The sequence below is a fragment of the Trypanosoma melophagium genome (assembly GCF_022059095.1).
Source record: "Trypanosoma melophagium isolate St. Kilda chromosome Unknown ctg8segment0, whole genome shotgun sequence".
NCBI classification, from domain to species: domain Eukaryota; phylum Euglenozoa; class Kinetoplastea; order Trypanosomatida; family Trypanosomatidae; genus Trypanosoma; species Trypanosoma melophagium.
The window spans coordinates 329,379-343,711 of NW_027125192.1; the positions used below are offsets into that span (position 1 = coordinate 329,379).

Sequence of the window (14,333 nt, forward strand, 5' to 3'; positions counted from 1 at the left end):
TTTTTCTTCTCCTTTTTCTCGCGATGGGGCGATCCCACTGTATTCTTTTTTTTTATGAAAAGAAATTTCTATCCCTTCTTATATGTTATTTTTTCTTTGTGATTTTTCCTCTTTTTTTCTTTCAATCTCTATATATCTGTGTTTGTGTTGAATTGACCCAATTATTTTTTTTCTTTTCTTCTTCGTCTACCTCTTTTTTAATAAATCAACCACTCTTCTCTTTCATGGGTTTATCGCAAAAGACAGAAAAGGAAGAGAAAAAGGTGCAAGAGTCATGCGTAGACAGGTAACTCATGTGAACTACACGCTTTATTGTAGCGTAGTAGCCCCTATACAGTATGCCCAATGGACGTACTTCCACCACCGTTGTAGTTATAGCACCAGCAGCAGTAGTAGAAGTACTAGTCATAGCCATAATAATAACAATAATAATAAATCTTGTTATTATTATTATCCTTCTGCCCAGCAGTTTTGTTCTACCCGTGGTGTGGTACTATTACGTCCTCATCGTCGTTATTGCGACCTTTTCATTCTCTACGGTTCTGTACGTGCCGCTAGTAGTGGTGTTGGTAGTGGTAGTGGTGGTGTTAATGATGTTGATTCAGCTGGGAAGGACTTGGATGTTTTGGACTCCTCTAAACCGGTTCACATTCGTGTGGCGGAGGCCCGTGATTCACAGGTGTACACTATGCAGGATTACATTGAACGCGATGAGGCGCTTACGCGATCTTCGCAAACTCTCTCCGGCCGCATTTCCGATGCCCGTGACAATCCTGCGTGGATGCTATGGGCTCTTTTTCTCCTTGCGCTTGGGGTGATGACAGTTGTAATTTCTATTCGTGTACGGCGTGAGCAGATGCGGTTTGACCCCAAATTACGTGCGGTGCGTGCCTTTGACTCACCGGAGGGCCCAAGTATTGGTGGCCCCTTTTCTCTCCTCGGCGTGGACGGCCGCCGCTACACGGATGCGGACTTCCGTGGCAAGTGGATGTACATCTACTTTGGCTTCACCAACTGCCCGGATGTGTGCCCGGAGGAGATGGCCAAGATGAGCCGCGTGGTGCAGCACCTCGACAAGAAGGTGGGCCGGGACTACTGGCAGCCCATCTTCATTTCCCTCGACCCCCGGCGGGACACACCGGAGAAGGTGCGGGAATATCTCGCTGACTTCAATCCACGTATTCTCGGACTCGTGGGAACGCAGGAGGAGGTGGAGGCGGCGGCGCGGGAGTATCGTGTGTACTTTGCCATTCCAGATGAGGAGGCGATGAGTGAGGAGGATTATCTGGTGGATCACTCTATCATTATGTATCTCATGGACCCAGATGGGAAGTTCTCAGACTACACCACAAAGGAGTTTCAGTGGTTTGAAAGCTACAGCAAACTACTACGTCGTATGATGGACTATGAACGGGATAAAGCACAGAAACAGAGGGAACAAGGTGGGACGCTAAAACCAGGTGAACAGGTGGCAAATATGAAGGTGGCAAACATCGCAACTGTGTTAGATGAGGATGGGGTCTCCGCATTATCAGGGCGACAGGAGGCGCTGCAAAATAGAGCACAGCAACCAATAATGTCCGTGCGACGTTAAGAAGAAAAAGAAAGAGAAAGAGTGTATGTGTGTGGGGTAATAAAAAGAGGAGTATATATATATATATATATATTTATTTATTGCGCACACACATGTATAACGAAAAAAAAAAAAAACGAAAGAAAAATGGAGAAGAACAACTCTTGAGACGGAAAGGATACTGTTTCTATGGTTTGTTCTTATTCCGGGTGGTTGGGGAGTGATAGGCGAATAATGCGAGATGCATTTTATTCCCAGGAGTGAGTAAACGAAAGAAAAAGGAAGGATGAAACAACAAGAACAACAACAAAAAGAAGCAAGTAAAGAATTAGAACAAAACAGCGAAAAAAGAAAAAAGAAAAAAAATGACAATGACATTCAACTTGGGGGGGGGGGGAAGAGTGATCATGTTTGTCTTTTATTTATTTATTTTTATTTTTGTAGACATACATTTCTTTCGCGCGAACTCTCCTTCTACCTCTTTTTTCCCCTTTTTTTCTTTCTTTCTTTTTTTCTCCCCTCCCCATCGATATCACCTTGTAATCGGCGTCTTTATTAGTTATCGCAAAGAAAATGAGAAACTAAACCATTGGTAAAGGAAAAATTGGATGCGTTAGCGGGAGAAAAAAAAAGGAAGTGGAACAATTCTCTGAAATGAGTGTATCGTGTAGATATTTCTGATCTTCACAAACAAACATACATATATGCATACTCACCTACAGACATGACTTTTGTTTCTTTAAGATATTTGTTTTTTTTTGTTTTGGGTAATTCTTTCTTTGTTTCATGTATTTATCCTCTATTTCTTTGTTTCACTACTTCAATATCATTACTCTTTCTCTTCTTTTACTTCCGCCAGTAAGGATTTCCAAAAAAAAAAACAAAGGAAGTAACACAAATAAACCCACACCATACAAACCAGGAATCGACTGTGAACGACGGAAAAAGCAAAAAAGGAAAATATAACGACAATAAACAACAACAAGACACAATGAACAACGTTCCTGTTGCAAAACCAAAAGTGGTATGGCACCCAATGCCCAGTGAAGTGCGAGATCGCATTAATGCACTGAAAAGGGCTCTTCAATGTATGAAAGGCGAGGAAAACAAAAAAATGCCAATGGCAAATACAGACTCCATTCAAAATGGTCGTGGTCTACACAATGGGGAAGATACACCATATCCTCACAATGGTCAGCAGTCCGGTTATCGTGGTAAAAGCAGCCAGAGTGAATCTACGCAGCATATTGGTCTTACTCCCCCACGCAAACGTGACAGCACAGTCGATTGTCGAATCGAAAACGGTAAGGATTTATTAAGTTATCCGAATCACAATCGCTCTTCTAGCGATCGTAGCAACCCTGATCAGAATCGTAAGAACAAAAATGTGGATCAAAATATCCCAAATGGTGGTCATGTCAGGCAAGTCAGTGACAGTTATAGCCTTGGTCAGCAGGATAACTTGGACTGCCGCAGCGTTTCTGAATATCAATTCTACCCCGGATGGCAGAATTCTTCCGAGTTAAACGACAGCGATATGATGCATTTGAATGACAGTGGCATAAAGAATAATTCTTCATGGAGGAGTCAATCGAATGGAAAGCGTTCTTTGCTTTTTCGGCGGGGGTCTACAGAGGAAGGCTCTGAACAACCAAAAACAAAACACACTATCCGTTTTCGTGGATTCGGATGGAAAAATATTCTAAAGCGAAAACGCTGCATACTGGAATCTGCCCTTAAAAAAGATATTTCAAATGTTTCTGGTTTTCCCGAGAATGACATTTTGCATCTGAACCTTGCATTCAATAAGGCTCTTATCGTGACTTTTTTTCTTCAACATAAGTCAGGTACGGAGTTAAAGGAAATACACACTATAATGCGTGGACACAACTTTCCGAATACGTCCGCTTTGTATGATGAAAAATAAAGGGTTTGGTTTATTGCAGAATAAAATTTTCATGAGGGATGATTACTTGGCAATATGACTCTTTTTATTCTTTTACTTATAATACAAAAGTAAAATGTGAGAAAATAAAAGGTATGCATAAACCGAATATCATTCCACAATGAGGATTTGAAATAGTAGCTTTTAAACTAACGAGGATTAGCTATTGTGTGTTTTGATGAATAAGATTCAGTAACACCAATGGTGTCACTTTGGAAGCCGCACGCATACACATACATACATATAAACATAGATACGGGGAGACACAGAAACCGAAATATGAACATCTCCTACCCTGTATTCATCAGGAAAACGATATAAATTCCTTTTCTGTATATCTCTGTGTCTATTGTACATTAGGTATATATGTTTGCGTCTGTGGAAGTACCTTTTTTTCTGCTTTAGATTTCTAAAACGCATACTGTACCCCCGCTTTTCATTGGGTTTCTCTTTTTTTTTTCTTGACGTGAGTATAGTTCGTCTTGTGGGGTCCTAACTCAATGTTTGAACTTGCTATACTTGCTGTTTTGATTTTAAACAGAATCTTAAATTCAAAATAGGGGTATTTTATTTATTTATTTATTTGAAGCGGTTATGCTAAAAACTTGGGAAAGGAGTGTTAGTTAGGTAAAGATAAACCCTCATTTATCTGTTGGAAATACATATTCTTTTTTAAATAGTTTCTAAGGGTTACCTTTGCTTATCAAAACATTCTTTGCATATATACACATACGTGAATATATATATATATATATATATATATATATATAATTAGTATCTATATATAACCTTAGTCTATTACACGTTACTATACCCGGTGGGAAAGTTTATTGCGCGCATTTCCTCCCGTTCCTGATAGAATACAATTGCACCTCCTATGAAACATGATTTTTCTTTTTGTTTTTTTTCCATTTTTTTTACTTTCCTCACAACCCACTTTCTCTCTCTCTCTCTCCTTTTTTATGTATGTCTATATAATCCAATCATCCCCTTTTTTCTTTATCTCTGCATTGGTAAGCCAATATTTCCTTCTTTTTTTCTTTCTCTTTCCTCATATAATTATATACATATATATATATATATATATTGCAGTATTTCACACTCTCCCAGCGCCGAGGTTCCCTACAATGACTCTGTACGTCGCCCCTGAATACGACTACTCGTGGCATGCGATGCCGGAGTGGGTCCGCCGCCGCGGTAATGCTTCCCGCCGCCAGAGTCAACGCCGCTCCATCAACGAATACCCCAGTCAGAGCGGAATGCCTGATGCATGGGGGAGAAAGAGTGGCACACTCTCAACCCAGCCAGAGTACCAACAACAACAACGAGCGGCATCACTCACCCTTCAAGATAACTCCGGCATTATGGGGGCTAATGAGAGGCAGAATGATGAAATGCCGCCGTTTAATAAAAAGGGTTTGTCCGAAGAAAATGGAAAGGGGGCCAGAGCGGACTACCGTGAAGGACGGAAGGTATCTTTGAAACGTCTATCGGCAGTTAAAGGACTTGGACTCGCAACACACACAGTACGGTTTCACGGTCCAATGTGGAAATCCGTCCTACAAGATAAACCGAGTGAAGTGGAGAGTGCTTTTAAGAAGGATGTGATGGATATAACTGAATTGGAGGAGCAACGCATTGAAGATTTAACTATTGAGTATAAAGGCATGCTTGTCGCCAGGTTCACTGTAAATCACGACTCCGATGAGGACGAAATGATGTTTGTACACACAACATTACAGACGTACGATTTTCCGCATATGCTTATCCTATATCCCGATCACAATGCAAATAAATAATCCCACTGAGGTGGGGTGGGAAGAAAAGAAAACGGGTTTTTAATTTAATTGTCGTTTTTTTTTTAGTTGTACTTTTTTTGTTGTAATGGAGTAAAGATGTGAAACGAAAATAAAAGCTTTTTCTTACGCTCGATACCGCCTACTAAAGTATCTTCCAATAAATTAGTAGGCATGACAAAGAAACGCTGTGATTGTTTTTTTTTTTGTTAAACCACCATAGAAAACATACTATAAAGCGATGATTTTTTCATTACGATATCCCTTTCTTATATTTACTGCCCATTGTTTGAATGTTTTTGTATGCTATGCCCCTCCCCCCCCCCCAAAAAAAAAACAAAAAAAAAACAAAAAAAAGTTTTCATTATATGATTCTACTATGCGAACAGGGGTTCTATTCTAAGTGGAAATAAATAGCTCGTTACTAGCACCATAGTGAGTGCAGCTTGAAAAATTTCTTCTGTACGAATTAAAACTAACTGAACGCGAAGAAAATAAGAAAAAAAAAACCACTCGGTATGGTTATTGTGTGGCGATTCCGGCACATGCATTTTCAAAATTTACTTACTCCACTTTTCTTTTTATGCTTAGTTTTTATATTCACACCTCTCTACAACTTCCTCTCTTTTTTTCCCCTCTCTATCTAACGCTGTTGTTGGCATGTCTTTGATGTGTTTTAATATACACTGTGTCTGGTACCACGGTACGGTATCTCTTTGTATATCATACATACTGTTGTTATTCTCAGCTTCCCCACAACTCCTGTTTCCTCCCTTGGTTTCTTCTTGTAGCAATCCTCTCTGTAAGGGAAAGTAAGCTGACAACCAAATTAAGCCAAACCAAGCCAATCGGAAAATGGCCGTTGATAACGCCGGATATGTCTGGCATAACATGCCGGAGGAGGTGCGAAGAAACATTGAGAGACGCCGCAGTGCTGCGGGGGATCCCGAGGAGGCTGCAGGCACACCGCCATTAGCACCAGCAGTGAAGGCTGATCGTGCTGAGAAGGATGCCCACTGTAAAGTGAATAAAGCGCAGCAGACGGTAGACAGCAGGGAATACCCCAGAAATAAAGAAGAACCTGAGAACCATGAGTTAAACGAAAAGAACAAGTACCCCAGAGATGAAGAAGAGCCTCCTCACAATGAGGAAGAAGAAAAGTGGGAATACCCTGAAGAGGAAGAAGAGCCTCAGCAGCATGAGGAGGAGGGAAAGCGGGAATACCCCGAAAAAGAAGAAGGGGAAGCCCAGAAGCAAGAGGAGGAAGACGTATCGCAGGATGCGGACCAAAGGAAGGAATCCGAAGATGTGGAGGTGCAGCAACCGCAAACTGTTGGATCATCGAAGGATGCAAGGACCAAACATACTATTCGCTTTCGTGGACCGAAGTGGGATAATGTGCTACAGAACCATCGCAACGAACTGGAGACTGCCTTCAAGAAGGACGTGACTGAAGCGAGTGATTTGCCCGAAGAGCGCATTTCAGGGTTGCAGTTTCAAGTTGATGACGTTCTCGTTGCTTTGTTTACTGTCCGTCACGAGAATGACGAGGAAAAGATGAATGAAGTGCACCCAAAACTTCGGTCTTACAGTTTCCCGCACACAACCGGGCTCTATATGAAGGAAAAGGACAACCAGAATCCAGAGGAAGATGAAACACCGCAGGATGCGGACCAAAGGAGGGGTTCACAAAATGTGGATGTTCAGAAACCGCAAACTGTCGGATCCAAGAGGAATGGAAAGACGAATCATACAGTCCATTTTCGTGGACCGAAGTGGGATAATGTGCTACAGAACCATCGCAACGAACTGGAGACTGCCTTCAAGAAGGACGTGACTGAAGCGAGTGATTTGCCTGAAGAGCGCATTTCAGGGTTGCAGTTTCAATTTGATGATGTTCTCATTGTTAAGTTTGCTGTCCATCACGAGAATGACGAGGAAAAGATGAATGAAGTGCACCCAAAACTTCGGTCTTACAGTTTCCCGCACACGACCGGGCTCTATATGAAGGAAAAGGACAACCAGAATCCAGAGGAAGATGAAACACCGCAGGATGCGGACCAAAGGAGGGGTTCACAAAATGTGGATGTTCAGAAACCGCAAACTGTCGGATCCAAGAGGAATGGAAAGACGAATCATACAGTCCATTTTCGTGGACCGAAGTGGGAGAATGTGCTACAGAACGATCGCAACGAACTGGAGACTGCCTTCAAGAAGGACGTGACTGAAGCGAGTGATTTGCCTGAAGAGCGCATTTCAGGGTTGCAGTTTCAATTTGATGATGTTCTCATTGTTAAGTTTGCTGTCCATCACGAGAATGACGAGGAAAAGATGAATGAAGTGCACCCAAAACTTCGGTCTTACAGTTTCCCACACACAACCGCGCTCTACTAGGAGTAGAAGCTTATATACAAGGTTGGTTAAGTACTGTGAGTGTACGTGTTAGGAATGTGATTAGCTTCTTCCATCTTCTGGAGGACATCGTTGGGAGGGGTGCAAATAATAACGGACAAAGTAGTATGCCCGACTGTATTCCCTCTTGCTTTAAGGTTTAACGTGCGGATGCGATCTCGTGGGGTTTCATTTTTTGGCGACCGATTGTTTCCGCCTCCTCTCCTCTCCTCTCCTCTCTCCTCTCCTCTCCTCCCTTCTTTGTAGCGACAGATTTGTATTATTTCGGTTGTGTATTGTGTTATATGTGTATTTTTTTTTTGGTTCTTTGTTTTCTTTTAACTGTAGAAGTTTGTTGGCGGTTTTTTTGTATGGGTATATGATACTTACCTTTAATGTGTTTAAAATGAACGATATCGTGCGGATTTTTGCACCACTTCAAGCCAAATTCTAAATGTGTAATCGGTTTTTTACCATTTGTTATGTCATGTTTTTTTTTTATTATTGTGGGGAAAAAAAATTATGAATGTGTTTTTTTGTGTGTATTTCTTTCTATCCCCATTGGCCTGGATTATTGTATAGCTTGTGTATTGTAGCAAGTTATTTCTAGGTGTGAGGGGAGAAAATATCAAAGAAGAAACTTGAGGCTGGTCAAGAACAAGTAGGAAAAGGAATCCAGGGTTTTGGATTGTAAGAAGAAATTTGTCACTAGAACGGATTAATGAGGAAATAATGAAAATATATTGACAAGGTAACAGATTTATGGCTGATAGGAGAGACATGGCTTTTTTTGTGCTGCTCTTGTATTTGTACAAAACTCCAGAGATTAATTTCTAGTTTCTTTTTTTTTAACTGTATGTTTCTTTCTTTATGTGAGAGGACTTTCCTCATTCACCTCATTGTGTTTTTTTTTATTGTCTTCCAGTCTGTATGTACCAGATAATTTTCCTCACTTGACTAATGGGCGTTAGTAGAAAAAATAAAAATAAGGGGAAAAAAAAGATGGAAGAAATGGCAATGGCTAAAAAATAAACATGATAATAAGAGAAAGTAATGTATGAGCGAAGAAAAAGTGGGAATAGGAAATTATGAAATTTGGTAGACCCTTACCGTTCTCACTTCTCTTTTTCGCTCTCGTACATTAAATGGAGGAGACTTTTTCTCAAAAAAGAAAAAACAAAAAAGCTTCATGACAAGCTAGAGATTGAAAAAGAAAGAAGATATGGTTAGGAAAAGTACAATTTGAGTGAGAGAAAAAAAATAAAACGCAGTAGAAAGAAAATGCAAAGATTATATGCAGCAGTAGCGCTAGAAGGTATAAAAATAAAAGATTTGGACTAATACTCAAGGCATATTTACCAATATATATATATATATATATATATATATATATATATATATATATATTGGTAAATATTTCTTGGTGCTTTTTTAATGTTTTCCTCATGAGTTTTTCTTATTCTTTTCCTTTCTTTGTGTTTCAACATTTTTTTTACGTTTGTTTGCTGCGGTTGTACGTGTAGGGAAAGCAAGATCCAGGAGGTAATTTAGCTACAGTAATTAGTAAGGTAGATCGAAAGGGGGAAAAAGAAGAAGCCAATTTACTGGCATTCAACATAGGAAAGTAGGAACATATTGAATTAGCCGCAAAGCGTTTTCTATTTACCATTAACAAAGAGCAATACAGAGAAAAGAAACCCAACCACGAAAAAAAAAAAAAATAAGGAATAGGAAGCGATAAAAAACCATCATGTCACTGAATCACATTGAAAACAATAATTCACCCTTTAATGATGAGCAGCCGCCAAAGCGCACCATCAACGGACTCCCGCTTCCTAAGAGGAAGAGGGCAATTGATGAGCAAGGGTATGAGTCTACAAAACATGCACTTCGATTCCGTGGAGATGACTGGGATATCGTCCTTAATACCAAACGTGATGAACTTACATCTGCTTTTACCTCCGATGCTGCTACAGCTACAGGGGAACCGGAAAGTAATATTCTAAGTATTCGGTATTTTGTAGATGAGAAACATCGATTACTTGTCAAATTTAATGTACGACACAGGGCACAAAGTCCAAGTTCAGTTGTACAAGATCGTCTTGCAACATATCCGTATAAATCTGTGATGGCATTATATGTACCGCGTAGTAAAAAACATCGACCACAAGGCTATCACATATCAGGGCAAACCACTACTAGGTCATTTGCATTCAGCCGACGAACACACCCATGCGTGAGTTCATATGGACATTTGGCTAATGCTGTTGGCCCGAATGGTCCAGAGTTCCGTGATGAAAAGGAAGACGAAGAGCCAGTTGAGATTGAACCAGAAAAAAGGACTTTATCCATGGTTTTCCAATTTTCTTAAGATTTCGGTGGAATCTATGAAGGTACAGTTAGTATAGCAAGTAAGTGAATAAGCAAGTGGGACTGAGGAACTTTGATTGTGCGTTATCAAACCATAACAGCATATGGGCGAGAAAAAAAAAAGCTACCAACAGTAAGAACAAAAAAAAAAACTCAAGTGGCATATACGAACGAAAAGAAAAACCAGCAATTTATTTTGTGGCATTAATTCGCGTTTGAGTGCATTAAAAAAAATATGTTTGTTTACAATTCATATTTCATACAAGTTTTTCTCTCATTTTTGTGTTTCTTCCTGGAAATGTACAAGTAAATGAATGTTGCTGATGTCAGCTGCACAATAAACAACAAGAAAGAAAAAAAGAAAGCAGAGGAAGGGAAGAAAGTGACATTATTAGGTTTTGCCACCCCTCTCAAATAGGAAAAGAAGTCAAATAAAAGAAATTCCCTTTTTTTCCCCCGTAGTGCCCTTCCTGAGACAAATATACATAATAAGGAAACTCGAAAGCTTGTTTCTCACTGTTCATTGAATAGAAGATCAAATGCTGGCAACGTTTCTACAAAATACAATATGTGGTCAACAAGAATTAAGAAAGAATTCAGAATTTTTTTATGAACGGCATATCTACTAAAGAGCATAAAAAAAGAAAAGGGTTTCAGTGGTCCTTATCCCTTATTGAAAGGCATGCGTTTTTTCTTGTAGTTCAAACATTCTTATTTTATTTTAAATGCATTGGTACAACAAGACAAAAGCAAATTCATATACCGTTTTATAACTCACCTTAATTTATTTTCACCTTTGTTTATTTTTTTCTTCTCCTGCTTGAAAGGAAAAAAAAAGGAAGGTAATAATAGATATGATTGGGCAGAAATACGGTTTGATACGCACCTCTGACCGTCAGGTGCGTTTCCCGTGCACATGTGTATATGTTTCTTTGTATGTGTGTGTGTTTGTGCCACGATGAGCTTAGCTGGTGCTGGGTGCGGGCTTCAAACCCGTAGGCGAGTTGGACTCGCAGCCGTTCGATTCGGCCTTTGTGGTGTGCTTTTGATTTTATTTATTCTTGTGAAGTTTCTATATATATATATATATATGGAGGGAATGTTGATCGTTTTCTTTTTGTGCTTGTAAACCCTTTTTTATGTTATCATTCTTTTTGTTCTTATTCTTCCTCTGAATAGACGTTTGTTCGGGTCTCTGCTAGGGTTAGCTGCTCACTAAATGCTGTTCGACCAGTCGAAGGTTTTCGAAGGTGCGACGCTGTCTTGGTGTGATAGGATCATTGGTGAGTTTCTTGTAACGAGGTGGACTCCCAGCACTGCTTTAATTGGCGGTACTGCGGGTTTTAAGCTGAGTCGGGAACCCGTAGATTGTCCTCTTCTACAGTTAACTTGTGAGGAAGTTAAAGAGTTATGCTCTGCAATTGGTGACAGAAGGTGTAGGTTGTATGAGGATAAAGGTACTGGTGTTTTTTGTGATGAATTTAATAACCAGTCTTATACAGAGAGTAATTTGTTTCATTGTATTTTTCCAATGGGTAGCGGTAGTTTCGGAACGGTGTTGCTAGCACAAAGTCGACTACACCCCACTCGTTTTTTTGCTGCAAAGGGATTAACACAACTGTTGCAGACTTCTATGGTTACCGATTATGGGATGCCGAAAGGTAAGCAAAATATGGTGGAGGTTTTGCGTAAAATCGTTCATGGTGAAGTATGTGAAACTACAGAGGATTATCCTGCACTCTGTAACTTTATTCGGGAAACTAAAGTGGCACTTTCACTTCCATCTCATCCTCATATTGCGCGGTGTTACGGTATTGTTTTTGCCACTTCTTCTACGAATGATGAAAAACGAACTATGGATTCAGCATCGTCATCAATTTTGCCATCACCTATTGATTCTTCTCCTTATATCTTAATGGAGTTAGGTACTGGTGGAACACTTGGGGATTTTTTTCGTCGTTGTAAAGGTTATTTGGCAGAAGAACATCTTGTTTGTTTCATATCGCAATTACTTAGGGGACTTGCCTGCATGCATAAAAATGGTGTTTTGCATCGCGATATTAAACCATCAAATGTTCTTGTGCGTCGACGTTCTAGTAGTGCATGGGAAAGTGATACGGAGCTATTTTTTGTAGATTTTGGTATTGCAGCAGTGGTTAAAGATGCTAATTGTGAAACAGAGCGTACAGTTATTGGTTCTGGGGCCTATTCTCCACCTGAGATTGCGCGGTATTGGGGTTACCGTAGACAATGTCCATACTCATACGCCTCTGATATATGGAGTATGGGTGCTATGTTCTATGTACTTTTGACGTGCGGCGCATCTAAGGTAGAGGATGGTATGTCCGCAGTTTTCTTGGATGGATTATTGCCGACTCCTGAAGCTGTGGCCTCATTTCAGCTTCGTGTTGCACGCGGTGAATATCCTTCATTGATGGAATTAAAGAAGATTCCTCTTGTCAGTAATGACACCCTCTCTGTTTTACATCAACAACTCGCTTATCAACGTGCAAAAAAATACCACATTTGGTAGTAATAATAAAGGCGAAATGGACTACACAAGGTATACAACCGTATTGGATGAGGAAATGGAGAGAGAAGCGACAATAAAGGGTGATTGGCCAGAATGGGCCTTTACTGTGGGTGCACAAATGATGGCAAGGAATATTCAGGCCCGTGAATTGTCAGAAGATTTTCTTAAACTTATTGATTTAATGATGTCGGCAAACACAGCTGATAGACCAACAGCCGAAAAATTGCTTTTGGAATCTCCTGTATTTGCAATGCGTATGCCATGGTGGGAAAAGGCCTTGGATAGAACTGTACAACGTATTGAAGAAGGAGAGGAGGATGTACTGTTGGATGTTTGTATCGGTGACAGTGATGAGGAAGAAGAAGAGGATGAAGAGGAAATTGCAGTAATGCGAAGAACTATGATGCCACTCATTCTACCTGCAGAAAATGACGGTTATATTCCACATAATGTCATCCATTGGTGGCACCTTGATCTAACTAAAGGGGAACCTGATTATAGAAAATGGTTTTCCACAACATCTCTCCTTGGTTTTCTCCTTGATAGGTTACGAAGACTGAGGGGATTTGAAATAGACTCTGTTTCAGGAAGTAATGAACGCAAACCTGTTATGTTGTATTCTGCTACAGCGCTTTACTTTGTTGAGCGAGTCTTTGATCGAGTTAATGACAGTGATATCAGCGAAGGAGCATGCTGTGATGGACCTCTTCTAGAAGAACTAGAAGCTCGTAATCTTGATAGTGATTTCTTCATTCATGTACGAATAAAACTACATGCAACTCCAGTAACCGAGAAGGTACATATCTCCAGCACTTGGTGTGATGAATATGACGTTGTGGATGAAGAAGAAATGTCACGTCGTGCAATGGAGGTATTGGTTGCTACTACATACTCCTATCTACATCATCGTCAGGAGGGAGAGTCTCATGAATCAGCACTGCAAGTTCTAGACTGGGTAAGTTGGCATATTGGTAGTAATGCACTCGATTCAAATGGGAAGAAAGAACGGTGCTTCACTCTGGAATACATAGCAGCAGCACCAAGAGAGATGGAATCACAGATTTTTGGTAAAAAAATTACTGGGGATATTACTAGTGTCTTCCGGATTTGGCGTGCAAACTTGGATGATGCCCTGCGCTGTTCACTACGCCACACCTCCTCCTCCCCCACAACTTCTATTACTGAGAGTACAGTGGTAGATCACCCAGGAACAGCGAAGGTCCGTGATCAAGGTTTTTTGAAAGAAAGCATGAATGACGTACTCAGTCTTAACTCTGCCGAGGTGGAGCTACGGAAGAGACAAGTGGTGCGAGAAGAAGACCAGGGTTTGTTACACGGCTTTCTTGTACAACAGCTTTGTGTAAGACAATCTCCCTCTGTAAAGGCATGTATGAGCGTGTTTGAGGATATGGCTAATGATGCCCATAGTGCTTCCCTTCATATTGAAAGGTGGATTCACAATTCAATCTTTAATACAGAAGGCTCCATGGTCTTGTTACCAGACATCCTTCTTTAAAAATCTGCAGAAACTTTTTTTGCGTTATTTATTTATTATCCTCACAGAAGTAAGTATTAGACGGGTTTCCTTTCTCACTTTTATTTTATTTTTTTTCGTTTTCTTGCTATAATTCACATTCGTATGGGCATGTCAGGGGAACTATATTGTGGGGATGTCAGCTGGGGTTTTTATAACTGATAGGGATTTTAAGCACAAAAAGACTATAC

General features: G+C 40.2%; 7 protein-coding genes across 7 annotated transcripts; all 7 read left to right on the top strand.

Annotated features, from left to right (window-relative positions):
* Nucleotides 1-274: 274 nt before the first annotated feature.
* On the top strand, nt 275-1,594 carry LSM04_008370 (Copper chaperone SCO1/SenC; the record flags this gene model as incomplete). Its single annotated transcript, XM_067333269.1, has 1 exon — nt 275-1,594. The coding sequence occupies one exon, from the start codon at nt 275-277 to the stop codon at nt 1,592-1,594; it is 1,320 nt and encodes a 439-aa protein (XP_067186156.1).
* A 970-nt stretch (nt 1,595-2,564) lies between these two features.
* LSM04_006764 (uncharacterized protein) lies at nt 2,565-3,500 on the top strand (the record flags this gene model as incomplete). Its single annotated transcript, XM_067333270.1, has 1 exon — nt 2,565-3,500. One exon carries the CDS (start codon nt 2,565-2,567, stop codon nt 3,498-3,500), a length of 936 nt encoding a protein of 311 aa, XP_067186127.1.
* A 1,145-nt stretch (nt 3,501-4,645) lies between these two features.
* On the top strand, nt 4,646-5,317 carry LSM04_005307 (uncharacterized protein; the record flags this gene model as incomplete). Its single annotated transcript, XM_067333271.1, has 1 exon — nt 4,646-5,317. The coding sequence occupies one exon, from the start codon at nt 4,646-4,648 to the stop codon at nt 5,315-5,317; it is 672 nt and encodes a 223-aa protein (XP_067186098.1).
* Nucleotides 5,318-6,169: 852 nt separating this feature from the next.
* Nucleotides 6,170-7,708, top strand: LSM04_003214 (uncharacterized protein; the record flags this gene model as incomplete). Its single annotated transcript, XM_067333272.1, has 1 exon — nt 6,170-7,708. One exon carries the CDS (start codon nt 6,170-6,172, stop codon nt 7,706-7,708), a length of 1,539 nt encoding a protein of 512 aa, XP_067186060.1.
* Nucleotides 7,709-9,455: 1,747 nt separating this feature from the next.
* LSM04_005414 (uncharacterized protein) lies at nt 9,456-10,076 on the top strand (the record flags this gene model as incomplete). Its single annotated transcript, XM_067333273.1, has 1 exon — nt 9,456-10,076. One exon carries the CDS (start codon nt 9,456-9,458, stop codon nt 10,074-10,076), a length of 621 nt encoding a protein of 206 aa, XP_067186101.1.
* Nucleotides 10,077-11,294: 1,218 nt separating this feature from the next.
* LSM04_000685 (Protein kinase domain) lies at nt 11,295-12,608 on the top strand (the record flags this gene model as incomplete). Its single annotated transcript, XM_067333274.1, has 1 exon — nt 11,295-12,608. One exon carries the CDS (start codon nt 11,295-11,297, stop codon nt 12,606-12,608), a length of 1,314 nt encoding a protein of 437 aa, XP_067186007.1.
* A 16-nt stretch (nt 12,609-12,624) lies between these two features.
* LSM04_000978 (uncharacterized protein) lies at nt 12,625-14,124 on the top strand (the record flags this gene model as incomplete). Its single annotated transcript, XM_067333276.1, has 1 exon — nt 12,625-14,124. One exon carries the CDS (start codon nt 12,625-12,627, stop codon nt 14,122-14,124), a length of 1,500 nt encoding a protein of 499 aa, XP_067186015.1.
* Nucleotides 14,125-14,333: the final 209 nt, after the last annotated feature.